At 40.8% G+C, this 23,269-nt stretch overlaps 1 protein-coding gene across 2 annotated transcripts in view; it reads left to right on the top strand.

The window, feature by feature from the left end:
- The first annotated feature begins 2,176 nt into the window (after positions 1 to 2,176).
- Positions 2,177 to 23,269, top strand: part of Bap55 (Brahma associated protein 55kD) — a 36,637-nt gene continuing 15,544 nt past the window's right edge. Inside the window, exon 1 of one of the 2 annotated variants that reach the window (XM_076191756.1) lies at positions 2,177 to 2,316. In XM_076191756.1, the coding sequence (XP_076047871.1) occupies positions 2,292 to 2,316 (25 nt within the window). In that variant the 5' untranslated portion in view covers positions 2,177 to 2,291. Of the gene's footprint in view, positions 2,317 to 7,751; positions 7,910 to 23,269 lie in introns of those variants that run through there. The other variant, XM_076191755.1, reaches the window with a different exon arrangement.

Below are 23,269 nucleotides of genomic sequence, written 5' to 3'. Positions count from 1 at the left end.
GCCTTTTCTTCTTGCTCCTGCATTTCCTTTTCCCTCATGTACCATTTCCTCTTTGCTGTGGATGTGCTGAGTCTTGGAACACTGCTTCTGACCCAGGGCAGTGGACAAGATGCAGGGATTACCCATCATCCAGGAGGTGCCAAGATAAGAGGGAGGGTAGGGGTGGAGGGGAATGGAGTGTATTAGGGATGGAATGTGTGGGAATCTTTTTTTATGCCTTTGTTTTTTGGCTACCTCCCTTGTAAGGGGGAAAAAGCCTTTGGTATATGTATGTATGTATGTACCATTTCCTCAGTCTCAAGTCCATCATTCTAAAAAAAAAACTCCTTCCTCTCATTCTCTGTTCTTTTCTCATTCTTTTCCTTAGCTTCCTCTTTTAGTGTTTTTTTTTCTTTTTCCTCCAATACTGTGTCTACTTGGCTACTGCAAGGTTCTGTGCCTTTAAAAAAATTGGTAGAATATTCACTGTATAAATACACAAAATGTAAGGATCTTAATTGGAGAATAATTTTACAAATAGACAAAGTCAAGCTTTAGATGGAAACAAAATGAGAGAACAGGCAGGTTTTAGAAGTGAATAGTTAACTCTAGATCATTTGCTGGTGATGAACCAACTAATCGAGAAAACAACAGAATATAGTCTACCTCTCTGTTTAGCCTTTGTAGATTATGAGAAGGCCTTTGACTCGGTAGAACAAATAGCAATACTAAACTTGCTATGCAAACAGGATACAAACGAACAGATCGTAAGGGTTTTAAAAAAGGCTTATGAAGATATTGCTGTAATTTGACTACATAAAGATACAATTTCACCCAAATTATCTACAGCTTGCTTGGAAGAGATTTTTAGAAGGTTGAGTTGGGGAGAGAAAGCTTTGAAGATTAATGGTGAATAGTTGAACCACCTAAGATTTGCAGATGATATTATTCTCATCTCAGAAAGAGCAGAAGACTTGTAAGATATGCTGAGTGATCTGAACAAGGAGTCTCAAAATAGGTTTAAAAATTAACAAGAGTAAAACCAAATTAATGTTCAACTTGAAAATTCAAAGCAAAGAGATTATCAATGGTGAGAGTCTTGAAGAAGTTGAAGAGTATTATTTAGCCCAGATAGTGAAAGTGACCAGAAATCATGATAAATAAAAAAGACATATTACAATTGGTTGGAAAGTGGTGAGTAATAAAATCTTGAGGCTCTCTACCTTTATGTTTGAAACAAATTTTGTAATCAATGCATTCTGCCAGCAATGATCTACAGATGTGAGACTTGGAAACTGACAAAGGCAATGGAAACAAAGCTAAGGACTGTACAGAGAATGGAGAGAGCAAGGATGTGAATAATTATGAGAGACCAAAAAATAGCAAGTTGGGTGAGAGAGCAGACTAGAGTGAAAGATATTGTGGAGGCAGTACAAGAGAGGATGTAGAATTGGACAGGTAAGTTAATGCAAACGACTGATGAGCGATGGAGCAAGTGTATTACTGAGTGGACGCCGCGAGATGGGAAGCGTCGAAGAGGGAGACCAGACAGAAGGTGGAGAGACAAGGTGGAGAAATTTGCAGGAGTGAAGTGGCAAAGGTTTACGCGGTCGTGTGAATCATGGAATGCTATGAAAGAGGTATTTGTTCAGCAGCAGACTCAGGATGATTAATTGATTGAAATAAACAAAATGGTTATGCGACCCACGTTCGTCATTTAATTATCTGGCCTGCTGTGAACAATTTGGTTAACCCTGATCTTAGGAAAAACTGCATTTCTTCACATTTAGTAGTCATGAAATCCTTCTTAATTTATACCTCCTATTCTCAATCAAGACCTCCGGCAATGTGGACAAGTCACGACAATGCAAAACTGATCTCGCTAAACATACATGAAAGCAAAATGTAGTATGCTTGAGTTAGCAGACGTTTAGCAGCGACTGAGGTTACCACTTTTACCCTGGTTATTCAATCTGCTAAGATAAGAAGTAGACACCGGTAGTTTATGGATTTGGACTTAGCCCGCTGCATGTGAGGCGAGAGCGCACATAATGAAATTGAAAGTATGAAATATATAATTCTAAACTAATTTCGAGGTATAATAGTACAAAATAATAAATTCTATATAGACTATAATAAAATTACGTACCAATAGATAATAAAGTATAGATTTATGCTAGGTATTTACTAGGTGGTTACCTATCTTTACTGAAGCGTTACTGCAAACCCATAGGTACTTTGTATTGTAAACGAAGGAGTGACGCCAAAGAAGCTGGACACACATTGGATTTTTAATTTGATTGTTCAACAGGATGAGTGGTGGCGTGTATGGTGGAGGTAGGGCTGCAACTATGATTTACAGTAATAGTTAGTCAAACACTGAGTAATAAAATCGATGCCAGAAATGCTTAAGTTGTGTTTTCGTGGGCAGTGGATGTTACTTTGTCTCTCAAGTAATCGCTTTGGTCCTGGATTCTTGGTACCTAATGCTATAATTTGCATATTTTGTTGCATTAAACACTGCGATATTTGATTCACATAAGTTTAAGATCATTTTATTACTGATTCATGTTACATAATTTTTTATGATTGTATTTAAGTCCTACTTTATCACTAGACGATGAAGATTTCGCCGGACTGTGGTTATAGACTCGGTATGCTAGTTTCACCGTGGAATGATTATAAAGCTTGTTATACAAATTTAGGCAGTGTTAAATCTTATTTGATTATGGAAAGCAGCCCTATGGAACTCCTTTTGGTCAATTTACAGTTTCACCCAACCAATGATTTTCTGATGTGGCTTGTGTGTTTCTGGTGAGATATGTTGCGTATTGATTGATGGTGTACATCATTTCTGTCCCAAATGCGTAGCTTTCAAGTAATGAATATTTAAACTTATGCTAGCTAGGTCAACATGAAAATGGAATTCCTGATATTTGAGCTGAAGTAGTTCTCATGGGATGCAAAAAGTCGCTATGAGTATAATGCAATTTGAATTATCCATCTAGCTCTCCTAGTTCTCGAGATATTGCATTTTGAATGGAATTAAATCTGGCCTATTTTGTCCCAGGAAATCGGGCCGAAACGTGCGGTCTGACTAAGTGCTGATCAAACGTAAACAATGACGGTTTTTACTGACAGGCACAATTTTATATAAAAATTTAGCATATGGTTGCATTATTTGACCTATTTTCTTTAAGATGTGTGATTTCCATGTAATTTGATCATAGAATTACGTTTTTATCCTCTGCAAAATTACCCACCACAGCTACGAATACCGTCAAATTACATGAAAATCACACATTTTAAAGAAAATAGTTTGAATAATTCAACTATATGCAAGCAATTACACTAATAACACAATAGTAATAAACTTAATAGTGTAGTTTGATCCATACCACCAGTGATCATAGATAGCGGGCAGGACGAATTGTAGCTGTGGTCCGTAATATTACGGAGGAAAAAAACGTAACTTCTCTTTGATCAAATTACATGAAAATCACACATTTTAAAGAAAATAGTTCAAATAATTCAACTATAAGTCTATTACACTAATAACATAATAGTAAGAAACTTAATAGAGTGAAGTTTGATCCATACCACCAGTGATAGATAAGATGGTGGGATGGATGTTGATGTTGTTATCCGATAATCCGACCCGATAGAAAAAAACTAATTAAAACCACCGATTTCTCAGCTCTACCGTAACACGCTGCCTTTATTTTGGTATTAGAATAATCCGCGAGACTAGTAGTTTTCCTTTATTTTGGTTAGTTGCCACAACTCTGAATTTATTTAGCTCATTTTTTACGCTGAAACATAAACCAATTTTCGATTTACTGCTGAATGCAAGCTGCCATGTTTATCTTTTGTTTTTATGTACCGACATGTAACTGATGATGTAATTGTTTGAAATTTACTACGATCGTAGTAAATACACTCGCATAACATTTGTATGAATGAAATTTCCGGCGGTATGTAAATTTGGCCGTTTGCATGGCGTGCGCATAAAATGACGCGCTATTGTGCTCGTCATCGACGGTGATGCCTCTGGTGGTGTTTGACCTACCTACTTATGTCTACATCTTGGGGAACCTGTGGGAAATCAGGGTTTTTGGGTGGGGAGCATTAAATGGTAAATATTTAGTTTCAACCATGGGAGGAATATAGCAATAGAAAATGAAATATTAATTTTGTAAATTTAAATGTATCAACATAATATGCAATTTTGTGTGCGGAAATGAAACTAAAAATACCTTGCTACAAGGTAAATATGCTAATGAACGAAGTCGGTAGCATAGGATCGGGACGCCATCTTGTCTTCTGTCAATTGTTTGTCATAGGGGACCCTGAGGTACACACCCAGAATATTGAGAGGCTTTGGCGCGACGTCAAAGAGTGGGTACTGAGGCCTGGTATACGGACCCCCTCACCACTTCCGACAGTACCTCGCAAGGTACATTTTCATGAAGGAATGTTATGGAGCAGAGATTCATGCATTCCTTCAAGCTGCAAAATCTTTGTATACTCCGCAAGCTGAGAGAGTGGTTGAAAAGCCCGCCAACGTCTCTCACGACAACAACAACAAGGACGAGCCGGATGACATCTAAGGTAATGATTTATTAACCCCTTCCATACGGTGCCGCACACGTAGGCGTCATGAGGAGCAAGTGGATTCGCGACGCTGCCATATCGGCGTCTTGATTATATTTATTGTAGTCACCCCTGTGTTTTTATATTCTCCCAAATGTGCCCTGAATCCCATTCTCTGTGGTTTTCAAAATTCGTGGGTGAAAGAGAGAACGATCGATATAAGCGGTGACTATATTTTATGATGCGAGTATTATTACGACACGTCGTACAGCTGGCATTGGCTGCTGCCCGCGAGATTTAAGTCCCGTACTGAAGTGGTTAAACACAGGTTAGGTTAGTTTAGTTTAGTTTACCTTAGACGAATTTATCGTCCTTTCATTTCTTCGACGTCGGCATCTACCATAACAAACATGGCGTACCATTCGTCGTACATGACTTCATTACTTAAGAAATGTGTTTTACCACCTTTTTTGTTTTTCATTTCTGCACACAAAATTGCATATTATGTTGATACATTGTAATTTACAAAATTAATATTTAATATTCTATTGCTATATTCCTCCCATGGTCGAAACTAAATATTTACCCATTAACCACTTCAATACGGGACTTAAATCTCGCGGGCAGCAGCCAATGCCAGCCGTACGACGTAACGAAATAATATTCGCATAATAAAATATAGTCGCCGCTTATATCGATCGTTCTCTCTTTCACCCGCAAATTTTGAAAACCACAGAGAATGGGATTTAGGGCGCATTTGGGAGAATGTAAAAACACAGGGGCGACTACAATAAATATAATCAAGACGCCGATATGGCAGCGTCGCGAATCCACTTGCTCCTCATGACGCCTACGTGTGCGGCACCGTATGGAAGGGGTTAAATCGAGTACTGCGCATTTCAAAACGGGTCTAAAATCAACAAGAACATGTAAAAAATATATGAAAATACATCAATTACACCTTTGATGGTGGCAGTGATGGCAGCTGACGCGAGTGTAGCCAAGTTATTGTTGAGCAGCGTTTCCAACGATTCACAAAGTTTCTATCTCCATTACATTTAGCTAAGCCCACTCTGCCCGCGCAAGAGTTGCTGACCCTAAATTAGGGAATAAATTCATGAAGCTTCGAGAGGGCTGAGAGTTGCGATTTTGTGTAAACTAACCTAACCTATCCTCAACCTAAGCTAATGTAACCAAACCTAACCTAACCTAACCTAACCTAACCAAAGCTAACCTCAACCTAACCAAACCTAACCTCAACCTAACCAAACCTAACCTCAACCTAACCTAACCAACCACAACCTACCCTAACCTAACCAACCACAACCTACCCTAACCTAACCAAACCTAACCTAATCTAACCTAATCTAACCTAACCTAATCTAACCTAACCTAACTGAGGGCTTTGCCTCCTAGACCCCTCCATTCCCTACCAAAGCACTCTTAGTAACGTAACTTGAGCTCTCTTTAAAGTATAACTATTAGTATAAATGTGTGTTTATCTATTATAACTAATAGCTAATAAACTAAATGGTAACCATATTTGCCGTAAATTAAATACCACAATACAGGTAGTTCTCGTTATATGCGGGGGTTCCGTTCCGCGGACCCCCCGCATATAACGAATTCGCATATATCGAACTATTGAACCTATGGGAAAAAGGGGGATACGTTCTCAACTCGGATTGATTTTTTTTTTTTTTTTTTTTTTTTTTTTTTTTTTTTTTTTTTTTTTTTTTTTTTTTTTTTTTTTTTTGGCAAAGGGCTTACATACTGCATCTCATATATGTTTACATATATTTTAGCACAAGGCAATGGATTAGGGGCTGAGTGGTGCAGGCTCATCGGGGTCTTCTTCATCATGTGAAGTAAACATCACTTATTTCGCCAAGCGTATTTTCTTCAGCTGTTTGAAAAATCAGTCTGTTTACAATTCACATTTCAGACTGCTTGCTAGGTCAGATATCAACAGATATACCATTCGCTAAAAATCATCGTATTGTTCGAAAAAGTACTTTTTAAAAGCATACAAATAAAGTTTTTACCTATTACAGAAGAATTTATTCAGAAAATTCACTTTTAATTGCGCCTCGCATACCACTTTTCCGAAGTCTAGATATTCAGAATAACAATATTGTTTGTTTGGCAACTGTGACGTCACGAACGCGGAATTCCCCGAACCTTTCCCCAAGCGCACGGGCGGAATGTTTCGAATAGCAGACGACGCAATGAAATGAAGACAAAACCGTTTTTTGCCAAATTTGATAAGATGTAGATGGTGGAATTATATAGAATACTGTCAGTATGTTTTTTATGTACATTAAACTGTAAATACAAAAAGTTATGGAAGTCTTGATATCTGACCTTTAGGTCAGATATCAAGACTTCCATAACTTTTTGTATTTACAGTTTAATGTACATAAAAAACATACTGACAGTATTCTATATAATTCCACCATCTACATCTTATCAAATTTGGCAAAAAACAGTTTTGTCTTCATTTCATTGCGTCTGCTATTCGAAACATTCCGCCCGTGCGCTTCGGAAAAGGTTCGGGGAATTCCGCGTTCGTGACGTCACAGTTGCCAAACAAACAATATTGTTATTCTGAATATCTAGACTTCGGAAAAGTGGTATGCGAGGCGCAATTAAAAGTGAATTTTCTGAATAAATTCTTCTGTAATAGGTAAAAACTTTATTTGTATGCTTTTAAAAAGTACTTTTTCGATGATTTTTAGTGAATAGTATATCTGTTGATATCTGACTGTTGATGTGCTCTGGAGATACACAGGCAGGCTTACTGCTTAGAGTTTATCCAGTGCGGAGAATAAACGATAATTCTTGCAGAGAGTGAAAATTGACGAAATTAATTGGGTCAGTAATAAGTATAAAAAATTAATTTGTTTGTGAAAAAAATAATTAATTTGTGTATCAAAAAAGCTTAATTACCTGAAATGGTATATCTGTTGATATCTGACTGTTGATGTGCTCTGGAGATACACAGGCAGGCTTACTGCTTAGAGTTTATCCAGTGCGGAGAATAAACGATAATTCTTGCAGAGAGTGAAAATTGACGAAATTAATTGGGGCAGTAATAAGTATAAAAAATTAATTTGTTTGTGAAAAAAATAATTAATTTGTGTATCAAAAAAGCTTAATTACCTGCAGAAAGACAATGGTTTGGCCTATGAAACAGGAAGGATGCCTAAGACGATGCCGTCTGTACAGCTGCCGGTGTTGTTGTTGTGATAACGCCGCAGTGATGCCAGCTCTACCTAGCTGATGCAGCCAGTGTTACCACACGGCTTTATGCGCACCAACTTCAAATATATAATAGGTATTTTGAAAAAAATAATCGGCCGCGACTATTTTTTTTTTTTTTTTATGTCAAATCGTATATCTTCGAATATATCCCCGCACATATCGAAAAGTGGTGCAAATTCTTGAATCGCATATACGCGAATTCGCATATATCGAAGTCGCATATATCGAGAACTACCTGTAATAGCATTTGCATTACCTTATGAGGAAGAGGTTGTTGTTGTTGTTGTTGTTGTTGTCGTTCCCTAGACTGTCTGTCCGAGCAGTCCCGTCTCCCCAAGGAAGGCCACAGCCGAAACTGGGTTTTCCCACAAATCCTTTATAGAGTGTATGTTGTGTTGTTTGCGTGCATGATTGTGTATAATGCAGTCTTCCATTATGTGTTGTATGGTATGGGGTGAAGTGTTACATCCTGGGCAGCTGTTCACAACACGGTCGTCCAGCCTCTTCTGGTAGCTTAGAAGTGCTGGGTGGTGACCGCATCGCAGTCTGGCCAAGTGGACTCTGTCCTTTCGTGGGAGAGAGGATTCAGAAGGGTGGATATCAGGGGGTCTGGCATGCAGCAGTGTGTTGTCTTTCAGTGTGTTAATGGAGCGGTGAGTGATATGATTATGAATATGTTTCCGGAGGCTGGTATTTGGTGGTTGTGGAGGAAGAGAAGAGAGTATCTGTGCGTAATAAAGGTCTTTGGGTGTAGTTTTAATGTTTCTTAATGGTCCTGGAGCTGCAACGTCTACGTCATGGGACCACCCCCCAACCCCAAGAGTTGGGGGCCAATCAGCAGCAACCACCCCTGGCTATCAGCTCTACGCAGATGAGGAAGAGGTTGAGGGTTGTGGTGGGCTTCGCTAAATGTAGCGGATAGAGCTAGAAATTTTGCGAATCATTGGTAACGCTGCTCAACAATAACATGGCTACGCTCGCGTGAGCCACTGCCACAGCCGCCATCAGAGGTGTAATTTATGTATTTCCATATATTTTTTATGTGTTCTTATTGATTTTAGACCTGTTTTGCAATGCGCGTTACTCAATGCTCCCAACCCAAAAACCCCAATTTCCCACAGGTGCTTATAGATCAAGTACCTGATCAATAAGTATTTCATTAAACTTCAGATACCCAGTCTATAAGCTTTTGCTTATAGATCAGGCAGTACCTAAGAAATAAAGCAAAACTTATATACCAGGCAGTAAAGTAGCACCAAAGTGATTTCATGTTGAAGTTTGGCATTAAATAAATATTTTCAAGTATTGTTCATGCATGATTCCATGGAAAATTTGTGACATCTAAAGAAATACCAAAGTAATCATGTCTTGAAAGGTTCATTTCTGGATGGTACGACTAAATACTGCATCGGACTCAATTGGACTAGATCGGACTGAACCAGACCCAGTCGGACCGCATCAGGACATGATTCTACTGCACCGGGCACTTTAACCCCTTCCATACGGTGCCGCATACGTAGGCGGCATGAGGAGCAAGTGGATACGCGAGGCTGCCATATCGGCGTCTTGATTATATTTATTGTAGTTGCCCCTGCATAATGACATACTCTCTAAACTGTCTTCATCACATTTTCTATGGTTATCAAAATTCACGGGTGAAAGAGAGAACGATCGATATAAGCGGTGACTATATTTTATGATGCGAGTATTATTACGACACATCGTACGTCTGGCAGCTGATGCTGCCCGCGAGATTTTGAACCGTACTGAAGAGGTTAACCCCTTCCATACGGTGCCGCACACGTAGGCGTCATGGACTTAGATCTCAGTGGCAGCAGCCAATGCCAGCCGTACGACGTGTCGTAATAATACTCGCATCATAAAATATAGTCACCGCTTATATCGATCGTTCTCTCTTTCACCCGCGAATTTTGAATACCACAGAGAATGGGATTCAGGGCACATTTGAGAGAATGTAAAAACACGGGCGACTACAATAAATATAATCAAGACGCCGATATGGCAGCCTCGCGAATACACTCGCTCCCCATGACGCCTACGTGTGCGGCACCGTATGGAAGGGGTTAAAGTCATCTGTATCTAGGCGTTTCTATAGTAATAAGAAGACAATATGAAATTCAATTAAATTTGCATGTATTTCCTGTCTTGTATCAAATCAATTAAATAGAAATTGAAGCAATTCAAAATTAAATGTCCTAAAATTAATAATTTTGTTAATTTGCTACATATACGATTGATTCATCGAAGACATAAAAAACAAAGACTTCAAATTTTCAAGTGGAAAAAATGAATGCATCAAATCTCCCCACCTTTTTTTTCACAATTTCTCCTAAATCCATGAAAGTTTGAAAATGAAACTAACTGTAGCTCATGGTGTCCTCAAGCAAAAAATGCTACCAATGCACCCCCACAAAATGACTAACACTGTTCTCACCATGAAACCACGAATCACTTTTTTTATGCTAGGTTTTCACTCAGAGGTGCATTTTTACATTTTCTAAGCGCTACATCATATTTTTGTAAAAAAAAAAAAAAAAAAAAAAAAGTGTGAGTCATACATCTCCTTGCCCCAAAACTTCATTAATGTGGCCCCCCATGAGGGATGTATCAAATCTCCCTTCCCCTATACATGGTCATAGTTTTAATCATTGTGCTGTTTAAATTTTCGATATTTTATTACTTTTGAGATTGGCAACTACATGATTTAATTGCAATCAATCAAAATGAACCGCTATAATCACTGAGATTTGATTTTTGATTCAAAAGTATTTTAGCCTCACTGAATTGAACTTCTCATGGTATCCCTTGAATAAAATGCTTCATTTCTAAAAAAAAAAAAAAAAAAAAAAAAAAAAAAAAAAAAAAAAAATGTATGGTTTGTAAACTTGTGAAAATGACGATAAAAATTGATGACCCCTAATAGCTATTCCAAACAAAGGGTTGAAATGTAAACATAGATTCCATATACTGTACCTAAATTCAGCCAAAAAGAAATTAAAATTAGCCTTCGTCACATGGAACGCTATTCATTTTTTTTTTTTTTCTGAATAAATACGTTCAGGCTGACCTGAAAATGCTTTTGTTAAAATTTCTAATGATTATTTCCTCACTAATTAGTGACGCTCTTTCAATAACCTGAACACCATATCACCCGCAAAAATGTTTTATTGAGCAGCCTAATTAGTCCAAAAATGCTTTACTTGATCGTTCTGGTTGCTACATACATATACCAAGGCTTTTTCCCCCTTACAAGGGAGGTAGCCAAAAAGGAAAAGGCATAAAATCATTCCCACCCATCCCATCCCTGAATACACTCCACACCCCTCCACCCTCCCTCTTATCTTAGCACCTCCTGCATGACAGGTCATCCCTGCACCTTGTCCACTGCCCTGGGTCAGAAGCTGTGTCGCAAGACACAGTACATCCCCAGCAAGGCCGCTTCATTAAATCGGCGACCCCCCCCCCCTGCATAAAAGGAGAAGACGGGGAGAAATCCTTTCAGGCTGCGTCAAATTCTGCTCACACATACTACCTCACCCCCATCCCCCCACCCATTCCACCTCATGCATCACATCATCATCCATATACAACCATTCTCCATTCACCACTGTCTTGTGTCCTCTCCCATCCTTCCTCAACAGACATTCCCCTCTTCCCCAAAGCCCCCTTCACCCCATCCATCCACCTCATCCTAGGACGTCCCTTCATGTTCACTCCCTCCACATCTGTCTTCCATACCTCTTTTACCAGTCTTTCTCCACTCATTCTCTCCATGTGTCCAAACCATCCTAATACTCTTTCATCAACCCTATCTCCCAACTCCCTTTCCACCCCCGTTCTTCTCCTCACCTCCTCATTTCTCACTCTATCTAGCCTAGTAACCCCCATCATACATCTCAAACACATTCAAACTCCTTCTCTCTTCCTCTCTTATGTTCCATGTTTCTGCCCCATACAGCACAGTGCTGTTGGCACAATCACTCCTTCATACAGTCTCCTCTTAGCATCCATTCCCAAATGTCTATTCCTCATTACACTTTTTAATCCACCAAGGCATTTACTCGCTTCCCTCAATCTACATTCTACCTCCACCTTTACTCCACCTTTTCCTGCCACATTTGCACCCAAGTATCTTAAACTATCCACTTCCTCCAGTCGCTCTCCCTTAATGCTCACTTCCAGTCTACTGCCATTTTCACCCCTTGTACATCTCATCACCTTACTTTTACCCACATTTATCTTTAGCTTTCTTCTATCACATACTCTCCCAAACTCTGTCACCAACTTCCTCAATCCCTCCTCCGATCCTGCCACAAGCGCAGTGTCGTCCGCAAACAACAGCTGGCTCACCTCCCACTTTTCTCCATTTTCTTTAACCATCTCCAATCCCTGACCCACCACTCTTGCATTTACCTCTCGCACCACCCCATCCATGTATAATTTGAACAGCCAGGGCGACATAACACATCCTTGACGAAGTCCCACCTTTGCCTCGAACCACTCACTCTCTCCATTTCTAATCCTGACACAAGCTCTACTACTCTCATAAAAACTCTTGACAGCTCCTAGAAGATTTCCTCCTATCCTGTATATCTGCATAACCTCCCACAGTGCCTTTCTGTCTACCCTATCGTAAGCCTTTTCCAGATCCATAAAAGCCCAAAAAACATCCTTCCCCTTTCCTATAGCTTTCTCACATATCTGTCTTACCACAAAGATCTGATCTACACAACCTCTACCCGTCCTAAATCCACACTGTTCCTCACCAATTACGTGCTGGTTCCAAATTACTCCCTCTGTTCCTCTCCTAATCCTCTCAATCAAGATCCTCCCATAAGCCTTCCCAACTACACTTAACAAGCTACTCCCTCTGAAACTACTACATTCACACTTGTCCCCCTTTCCCTTGTAAAGTGGAACTATACAGGCACTCCTCCAGTCCTCCGGCACTCTACCCTCTCTCCAGCAAACATTAAATAATCTCACCAGCCAGTCCACCATCACTGTACCTCCTTTTTTTTTTAGACATTCTGCATGGCATCCATCCAGACCAGGTGTCTTACCTGCTTTCATCGTCTTAACAACTGCCTTCACTTCATCCTTCCTTATTTCTCCTCCATTTTCCTCACTCATCACGGTCATTTTCTTAGCATTTCCCACTGCAGCTATCTTTCCCTCCCCATCCTCCTTCACATTTAGCAACTCCCTAAAATATTCTGCCCATCTTCCCCTTACTGCCTTCTCTTCCATTATCATCTCTCCATCTGCACCTTTTCACCTTTTCTTCTTAACTTGATTTGCCTCCTCTTCCTCTCTTCTTTTCTTTCCAAAACATCTTTTTATTACTTTCAAAATTTTCTGTCATACTCCTACCCCATTTCACACCTGCTCTCCTCTTTGCCTCCTTTACCTTTTGCTTTACTTCTCTTTTCTTTTTACCTCTCATACGACTCCCTCGTCCTATTTTGTAACCAATCTGTGAAAGCTCGCTTCTTCTCTTCTACAACCTTCTTTGTTTCCTCATCCCACCATTCACTACCCTTCCTTCTATTTCCTCCTGTCCTTCTTGTTCCACACACCATCCTTGCACACTTTGTGACTCCCTCCTTGAACCATCCCCATTCCTCCTCCACACCTAGCTCTACTCTATCCTTCACTCCCTCCCACTCCTCTTTCAGCTTCTAATTGTACTCCTTCTCCTTTTCCTTTTCATTTAAAGAGTTCACTCTAAGCACCTCCCTACCTTTTGTCCCTTTCCTCTTTCTCCATCTATCCTCCACTCTCAACTTACCTTCCACCAATTAATGATCTGATATTCCCCCACCCTCTCCCCTTAGCACATGTACATCCTTAACTCTTCCTATCATAATCCTATTTACCACTACATAATCCATTAACGCTCCATCTACCACCCTTCCATCCACCACCCTCTCCCATGTGTACTTATGCTTGACTTTCTTCCGAAACACTGTATTTGCTATCATCAACTCTCTAGATACATTTCCACCATCAACTCTCCACTACGATTCTTTCCTGGATCTCCACATTTCCCAACCACTCCATCAATTGGACCATTTCCTACCCTAGCATTAAAGTCTCCCAGTACTATTACGTTGACATATCTTCCTAAATCCTCTATGCACTCATTTAAATCTATCCAAAAAACCTCCCTGTCTTCTACACTCTTCTCGCTGCCAGGCCCATATGTACTTGCAAAAACCCACATCTCCTTTCTCAGTTTCACCTTCATCCACATTATCCTTGAGGAAACCTCCTTCCACTCCACTACACGTTTACCTATCTCTTCACTTACTAGAATAGCCACCCCTTCCCTCCCTCACCCTCTCTTCACTCCCAAACTTACACTCACCCTTCCCTTTCAACTTAGTTTCACTCAAAGCCAACACATCCATCTTTCTTCTTACAAACATACTACCTATCTCTTCGATTTTATTCTCATCTGTACCACATCCACGCACATTAACCTCTTCACTCCGGGGCACATCGCACGTCTGACAGCATTAGCTTCCCGACGTGCGATGTTGCGTCATAATTATCGCATTATAAAAAAGTCAGTGCTCAATCGTTTGTTCTCTTTCATCCGTGAATTTTGATAACCATAGAAAATATGATGAAGCCAGTTTAGAGAGAATGGAGGTTACGTAGGTACGACTACAATAAATATAATCAAGATGCCGACGTCGGCATCATCGCATACCCACTTGCTTTTCATGACGCCTACATAGGCGTCACCGTATGGAAGTGGTGACGGTGGTCTGGGAAAACTCCCAGACCCTCTTATGCCTTTACTTTTTCTTTTAGGAATGTCCCCTGTGGGGCTACAAGGAGAAGGATGCCTAGTCCCAATCCCCGTCCCTTTCTTCTCGCCTCTTACAATCCAAGTGGAAATACTTGGTGGCAGTATTCTTTTCCCCCACCACAGAAAATGAATACTCAGAGAAATGGTACAGGACAGCAACAAGGGTTGGGGGACATATATATAAATATATAAATGGAGGGACAGTCGTAGTATAAAAGTGTCATCATTTCTCTATGAACAGAGTTTTCTTCTATCATAGACAAAATGATGTGTGGCTCTGGTCCGTAGGGGTGCCCCATATAGACCCTAAAGTATCAACTGCATGCTACTTTGCCACAATAACAAGCAGCCAATACCCCAGATGGGGTTTCGATTGAGATGCTATTCAGCAATCCTTGGATGTGATATAAAATGAGGTAAAATTTCCAGTATCCTTAGTTCACAAGTTGTTCCGACATTGTGTACATGTACCTAAGCATACGAGTCATTAACGAATTAAACCATTCACTATCAAGCACAATGGCATCAAGATGGACCGAGAAAAGAAGCAAAACAGGAAGATTGCTGGAAGGTTCGTGTGTCCCGACTGTCACACCAAATGCGAGTCTAGGATTTCCATTCCTTTCATGATTCTATAAATAGTCAGTAGATCTACTATTTCTCTTTTTTTGTTCCAGAGTTGGTAGTTCCAATTTGGACAATCTTTATTCATATATCAATTTGGAGAGTGTTGGTGCCATCTTTGTCGTTGCTCTTTGTATTCTTTCTAATTTCTTTGTATTCTTTTTAGTACTAGGTGTCCATAATGTTGCAGCATACTCCAATCTTAATAATTTCCTCATCCAAATAATCAAATGCCACTTTCATTTACCTTTGTAGGTTGAAGGTTTCTCCTTTTTTTTTTTTTTTTTTTTTTTTTTTTTTTTTCTTATGTATTTGTCCGGTGACATGTCTTTGCTTATTATTACTCCTAGGTCCCTTTCTGAGATCACTTTTTTTATTTCACCAATTTTGTAATTTCTTGATATTCTATTTTTACTTTTTCCAAACTCATTATAATACACTTCTTGATGTTAAAGTTCGCTTCCCACTTTTGACTCCATTTCCAGATTTTGTCTAGGTCTATCTGTAATGATTCACAATCTTCCTCTGTACTTACTTTCTTTAGTATTTTTGTCATCTGCGAAGAAGTTCATATAACATTCCACACCTTCATCCATTTCATTTATATATATGGCAAACATGATTGGAGCCAACACTGAATCTTGTGACACCACATATCATTTCTTCCCAGATCAAGTATTTGTCTCTAATTACTACCCTCATTTTCCTCCCAGTCAAGAAGTCTTCCATCCATTCCAATAGTTTTCCTTTGATGCCACCTATTGATTCTATTATTCTTAATAGTTTTTTGTGTGGTACTTTATCAAGTGTTTGAGATGTGTCTGAGAAGTATGAAAGGAGTTACTAGGCTGGATAGAGTGAGAAATGAGAAGGTGAGGAGTAGAACAGGGGTGGAAAAGGAGTTGTTGTTGTTGTTGTTGTTGTCGTTCCCTAGACTGTCTGTCCGAGCAGTCCCGTCTCCCCAAGGAAGGCCACAGCCGAAACTGGGTTTTCCCACAAATCCTTTATAGAGTGTATGTTGTGTTGTTTGTGTGCATGATTGTGTATAATGCAGTCTTCCATTATGTGTTGTATGGTATGGGGTGAAGTGTTACATCCTGGGCAGCTGTTCACAACATGGTCGTCCAGCCTCTTCTGGTAGCTTAGAAGTGCTGGGTGGTGACCGCATCGCAGTCTGGCCAAGTGGACTCTGTCCTTTCGTGGGAGAGAGGATTCAGAAGGGTGGATATCAGGGGGTCTGGCATGCAGCAGTGTGTTGTCTTTCAGTGTGTTAATGGAGCGGTGAGTGATATGATTATGAATATGTTTCCGGAGGCTGGTATTTGGTGGTTGTGGAGGAAGAGAAGAGAGTATCTGTGCGTAATAAAGGTCTTTGGGTGTAGTTTTAATGTTTCTTGGTGTGTGTGGGTGTTCTGCTATGTAGTGTAGCGGGTGTGATGTGTTTGTGGTGGCTGCAGCAAGTGTTTGTGTGCCTCTCATGTCGAGGTGGTCCTTGACTTTGAGGACTTTTGTTTCATGGTGTAAATGGTCTGTAGGTGTTGTATTTGTGCAGCCTGTAATTGTTTTTAGGGCTTTGTTTTGTATGATTTGAAGGGTGTTGTGGTGTGTCTCACTGAGATTAGGAGCCCATGCAGGACTCGCATAATTCATCACTGAGCGTATGCATTGTTCGTATATTGTTATATTAGTTTCTTTGTTTTGTCCAAATGTTGTTCCAGTGATTGACTTAAGTGCGTTAAGTCTAGGTGTGCATTTGTTTTTTATGTTTGTGAGGTGTTGTTTGAAAGGCATGGATGTATCGTATGTTACACCAAGAATTTTCGGTGTGTTTGTGTGTGGTATTAGAGTGTTGTTGATGTAGAGATGAGGTATGTATTTGTGTTCTTTTGTCCAGTTGGTGAGAAGTGTTGCTGTAGATTTGGTTGGAGCTATTTTGAGTCTGTTTGTGATGAACCATGTGTTGAGTGTGTCAAGGTAAGGCTGGATTATTTCTGCAGCTTTGTCTGTGTTACGATGTGTGCATGTGATTGTTATGTCGTCTGCGTAGGAAGAGATTTGTATTTCTGAGGTGTCTGGTGTGGGTAAGTCATGCATGTATAGATTAAATAATGTGGGGGATAGGACTGAGCCCTGTGGTACTCCGTTCTTAATGTTTCTGATGTGCGAGGCCTTGGATTTCTGGTGTGAAGTTGGGGTTGTGTGATTTTCTGTTGCCTCTAGGGATGTATCTCTTGTCTGCGTTTTGTATGATTGTATTAAAAGCGTGCACAGCATTGTTTATGTTTGTGATTGGTGTACTGTTAAGTGTTTCAAAATGTTGTTCTGTCTCTTCAGTAAAAGCTTCCCAGTTAGCTCTCTTGTAATTGGTGTAAGTGTGTCTGTGGCCAGCTGGGGTGCATCTTGTTTTGGTGGTGATGATGATTGGAAGGTGGTCAGAGCCAAGGGCTCCGACCACTCTCCATGATGTTGTTGGGGTTAGGCAGGGGGAGCAAAAGGTGATATCAGGAGAGGAGGGAGTGTAGAGGGCTTGGTATGGGATATGTGTATGATTATGCGTGTTGTTCATGATAGTCAATGAGTCGAATTGAGTCTGTATATCAAGCCCTCTGTCTGTGTCAGGGTTGTCGACATACCAGGCAGACGACTTGGCGTTGAAGTCACCACCCATGATCAGGTTGGGGATTGAGGTTAGTTGGCTAAGTTGAAGTCTGAAGGTGTTTGGAACTGTGGAGGATGATTGGGGGGGAATGTACATGTTAACTATTGCCAGTGTTGAATTGTTGCCTGTGCGGATTCGAATGGATTGGGTTTCTGTTGTGTTATCTGTGGTAGGGAGGAGAATTTTGGTTGTGGCACTTGTGTCCACAAAACAGATGGAGTGGTGGATCAGGGTGATGAGTCCACCGCCATTGCCGTCAGTCCGGTCTTGTCTGATGGTGGTGTAATTATGAAATGATGGTGTTTTGTGTGAGTGTCTTAGTTTTGTTTCTTGTAAAATCGCAATGTGTATGTTGTGTTGTTTAAGAAAGTGTTCAAGTTTATTAGTGTTAATACCGTCAATGTTGTGTTGTAATATGTTGATGTTGTGTGTTTTGTATGTGTTGTATGTTGCCGTTTGGGGTTGAGGTTGGGGTGGTAGTGGGGAAGGTGTAGGATCTGGGTCAGAGGGGGGGAAAGGAGAGATCGGGGACAAAGGAAGGGGAGTACTAATCGGGGGTAAGGGCAAAGGGAAATTGGGAGTGGGTAAGGGTGTTGGCTGTGGTTGGGGAGGTGGGAGTGGGGTTACTGGAGGGCAGGTAGAACATGTTCAAGTGTTTGTGTATTGGTTTGTGTCAGCAAGTGTTGTACAAGTGAGGTGGGCCCAGTTTTTGCACATATTGCACTGAACTGAGCCCTTTGTCTGTCTGCTCGAAGTAATGGGTTTAGAGCATGTTGGGCATGTGTATTTTGTGGTGGGCCCAGGATTGCTCTCTACATCTCCGGCTAAAAGTAGAAGAAGAGGGGTGATCGCCGGAAAATCACCCCTCAGTGCAGAAAAAACGTAACATTGTATGTTGGAAAAAAGGATTGTGGTACTCCCCCAGGTAGGCGTAGCTCCTCCTTGGGGATCGGTGCCATCTGCGTAGAGCTGATGGCCAGGGGTGGTTGCTGCTGATTGGCCCCCAACTCTTGGGGTTGGGGGGTGGTCCCACGACGTAGACGTTGCAGCTCCAGGACCTGGAAAAGGAGTTGGGAGATAGGGTTGATGAAAGAGTATTGGGATGGTTTGGACACATGAAAAGTGAGTGAAGAAAAACTAGTAAAAAAGGTGTGGAAGGCAGAGGTGGGGGGAGTGAACATGAAGGGTCGACCTAGGAGGAGATGGATGTATTGGGTAAAAGGGGCATTGGGAGAGCAGGGAATGTCCGTTGAGGAAAGATGTGAGAGGACAGAAGATAGGGGTGAATGGAGAATGATTGTATATGGATGATGCTGTGATGCATGAGGTGGAATGGGTGGAGGATGGGGGTGAGAGAGTATGTGTGAGAAATAAATTGACGCAGCCCGAACGGATTTCCTCCCATCTTCTCCTTTTCTGCATAAGGGGACAGAGAGGGGGGGGTTTCCAATTTAATGAAGCAGCCTTGATGTGGGTGTGCTGTGTCTTGTGACATAGCTTCTGACCCAGGGCAGTGGACAAAATGCAGGGATGGCCCATTATCCAAGAGGTGCCAATAGAAGAGGGAGGGAAGAGGGGAGTAGAGTATGTTAGGGATGGAATGGGTGGGAGTGGTTTTTATGCCTTTGATTTTTGGCTACCTTCCTTATAATGGGTAAAAAGCCTTTGGTATATGTGTGGTGAACGGAGTCCCCCACATGTGCGTCTACGTGACATTTTGGCTTATAGTATTGCCGCTGCAGAAATGGGATGGACAAGAAATGTATATGTGGTGTAGAGACAGCTGGCCTTCTGCCTTGTATTACTATTGTGTAGGTTAAGTCCATATTACGCCTGTACTACAGGCATTTGTATCCTCGTGAAAGCACAACCTTGGCCCTGCTGAGCCATGTTCCCACGAGGCTGGGTCCTTCGCTACCTTTCAGTATGCAGGGTGTGTATATAAGAAGACAGGTTTTGGTCTCCATGTTCAGTTCTCTTCTCTATTTGTAACAAGCGGTGCTCGTCCCCAGGCCCATATGGTCACTTTTGCAGTTAGGGCAGCCTAGGAGCCCGACCGCCCGACTCAACCTAGGTGGACACTCACACTAACCAGAATAAAACCATGAAACTCACTCAAGCTTCATTCACTCCCACATCACCATAGTCCAAGTAACGTTCACATAATGCTACATATGGTATGTACAACCACTCCTCGTTTAACAGCGACAATTGGGACCAGCGCGCCGTCGTTAACCGAATTGGTCGTTAAGCGAAAGTGTATACATATACATACATGTACTGTATGTACAATGTCCAGCAATACATGTATCTTTATTTTCGTGTATTTTCCCTCTTTTATACAGTACATTAAAGCTTTATTTACTGTTTATTTACGGTGGTTAGGTTCCTGAAATTACCGTATATGACCAAATCCGCGTATGCTGACATTCCATATTGAATACCGGGGTATTTTTTAGTTTCGACCATGGGCGCAATATAGCAATAGAAAACTAATTATTAATTTTGTAAATTAAAATGTATCAACGTAATATGCAATTTTGTGGGCGGAAATGAAAGTAAAAAATACCATGCTACAAGAAAATATGCTAATGAACGAAGTCAGTAGCATAGGATTGGGACGCCATCTTGTCGTCTGCCAACGTCTCTCACGACGACGACAACGAGGACGAGCCGGATGACATTTAGTTTGCAGGTAATGATTTATCAAACACAGGTCAGGTTAGTTTAGTTTAGGTTAGACGAATTCATCATCCTTTTCTTAGACATCGGCATCTATCATAACAAACATGGTGTACCATTCGTCCGACATGACTTCGTTACTTACGAAATTTGTTTTAGCACTTTTTTTTTTTTTCTCCGCTCACAAAATTGCATATTACTTTGATACATTATAATTTACAAAATTAATAATTAATTTTCTATTGCTATATTGCGCCCATGGTCGAAACTAAAAATTTACCACTACCGGTATACTGTATACTGTACCCCAGGTAGTTTTTGCAGCTTGCAGGATGGTAATGTAGACCTAAGCTTCAGAACACTTTACCTCACAGCTAATATCCACCATACAAGTTCAATTATAACATCATACAAATTTGCCTCAGCCAACTTAATTATTGTACACGACGTCGTAACTTTGGATATTTACGTTAAACGTCTGTCATAAAGCCCGTCGTAACTCCGCGTCGTCGCTAACCGAGTAGGTCGTTAAACGAGGAGTACCTGTACTAAAAAAATATATTCTATATGCCTCCTTTAAAACCTTTTGTGTAGTATCATATGGTTGAGAAAATAAAAGACTTTTAAGGTGGGTCTTAAAACTACAGTAGAAGCCCAATTTAACGAACTGATTCAGCCAAGGTCTGGTCTGCTAAAGTGAATTTTCCGTTAAATTGAGCGACTGAGCGTTGGTGTAACAGTGTTGCCAGAGCGGATTGTAAAAATGATACGTACCTAAAAATTCCCTAGTGTACACACACACACATACAGTATATATATTATTGTAAGTGAATTATAGGCAGCACAATCATGAATTGCAAACGAATAGCAACGTGCAGTAATTTGTTGCAACGTGTGTGTGTGTGTGTCATGTAACTGTCTGTGAATTTCGGGGAATATTAGTCATAGCTTCGTGTTTGGTTCGATGTACATAATTCTAGCGATTAATAGGACTGGGCAGTTGGTTTTTGGATAGTGAGCGTTATTGTTGTGTTGTTGCAGAAAACGTAGTTCGTTGTTATAGAAGTGTTTTTCGTGGTGATTACTCTCGCGTACTGATTTTGAATTTTCCCATCAACTTACTGTTTCATTATTTTGTTTTCCTATTATACCGTCTATTTCTACTTTAATATATTTCTGCTACAGAAGAAGAGAGAAGGAGTTTGAATGTGTTTGAGATGAGGTGTCTGAGAAGTATGGTGGGGGTTACTAGGCTGGATAGAATGAGAAATGAGGAGGTGAGGAGGAGAACAGGGGTGAAAAAGGAGCTGGGAGATAGGGTTGATGAAAGAATATTTGGATGGTTTGGACACATGGAAAGAATGAGTGAAGAAAGACTAGTAAAAGAGGTATGGAAGGCAGATGTGGAGGGAGTGAACATGAGGGGACGTCCTAGGATGAGGTGGATGGATGGGGTGAAGGGGGCTTTGGGGAAGAGGGGAATGTCTGTTGAGGAAGGAAGGGAGAGGACGGAAGACAGAGGTGAGTTGAGAATGGTTGTATATGGATGATGTTGTGATTGCATGAGGAGGAATGGGCGGGGTGTGTGGGGTGAGGTAGTATGTGTGAGCAAATTTTGACGCAGTCCGAAGGGATTTCTCCCCGTCCTCTCCTTATATGCAAGGGGGGTCGCCGATTAAATGAAGCGGCCTTGCTGTGGATGTGCTGTGTCTTGCGACACTGCTTCTGACCCAGGGCGGTGAGCAAGGTGCAGGGATGACCCGTCATCCAGGAGGTGCTCAGATGAGAGGGAGGGTGGGAGGGGTGTGGAGTGTATTTAGGGATGAAATGGGTAGGAGTGTTTTTATGCCTTTCCCTTTTTAGCTACCTCCCTTGAAAGGGGGAAAAAGCCTTGGTATATGTATGTACAATTATACTTTATACATATTCTGAATTATATATATATATTTATATACCTCCAAAATACTAAATTATAAATTTTTTCTTGACTCCACCACCACAATCTGGTAACATCTGGTAACATTGGACTCTGAGACACGCATGTGGTCAGTTGATGGAAAATGCTCAACTTAGCGGACCGTTCCCGCTAAATTCAGCTATTTCCGTAGACGCTCGTCTGGCCAGCTAGCGGAAAATGGTCAACTTAGCGGACCATTTCCGCTAAGTTGAGCATTTTCGTTATTGCTATTTGCAGTTTGCTAATTTGAGCTTCTGCTAAATTTATATCCGTTAAATCAGGCTTCTACTGTAGCAAGTGTTGACTGCTGCTTTACCCTAACTGGCAGCATGTTGTAAAGGCAACGAGCAGCGTAAACAAAAGATCTCTCGGCAAAAGCTCTCTCATTTACTACCCTTGGTTCATAAACTGTGTCTTCACTGATCTGCAGAGACATCTGTGTTTCAGTCTCGGGTCTGGATATCATGTCAACAATATACTTAGGTTGCTTGAACATTATGGCTTTATAAACTAACAAGCAGACATTAAACTTTATGCAAGCCATTACAGGGAGCCAGTGCAACTCAATTACGTAACATGTGGTTGGAGTTCTTGGAGGAAGTAAAAATATCAATCTGGCACACTTATTTAGAATGGTCTGGATTTTCTTCAGTAAATAGTTGGGTAGTCC

The sequence above is a fragment of the Oratosquilla oratoria genome, chromosome 10, assembly GCF_046742065.1.
Source record: "Oratosquilla oratoria isolate Oo_2021 chromosome 10, ASM4674206v1, whole genome shotgun sequence".
Taxonomy (NCBI): domain Eukaryota; kingdom Metazoa; phylum Arthropoda; class Malacostraca; order Stomatopoda; family Squillidae; genus Oratosquilla; species Oratosquilla oratoria.
Note: the sequence above shows the minus strand (reverse complement) of the source record. Positions and strands in the feature narration are given on the sequence as shown.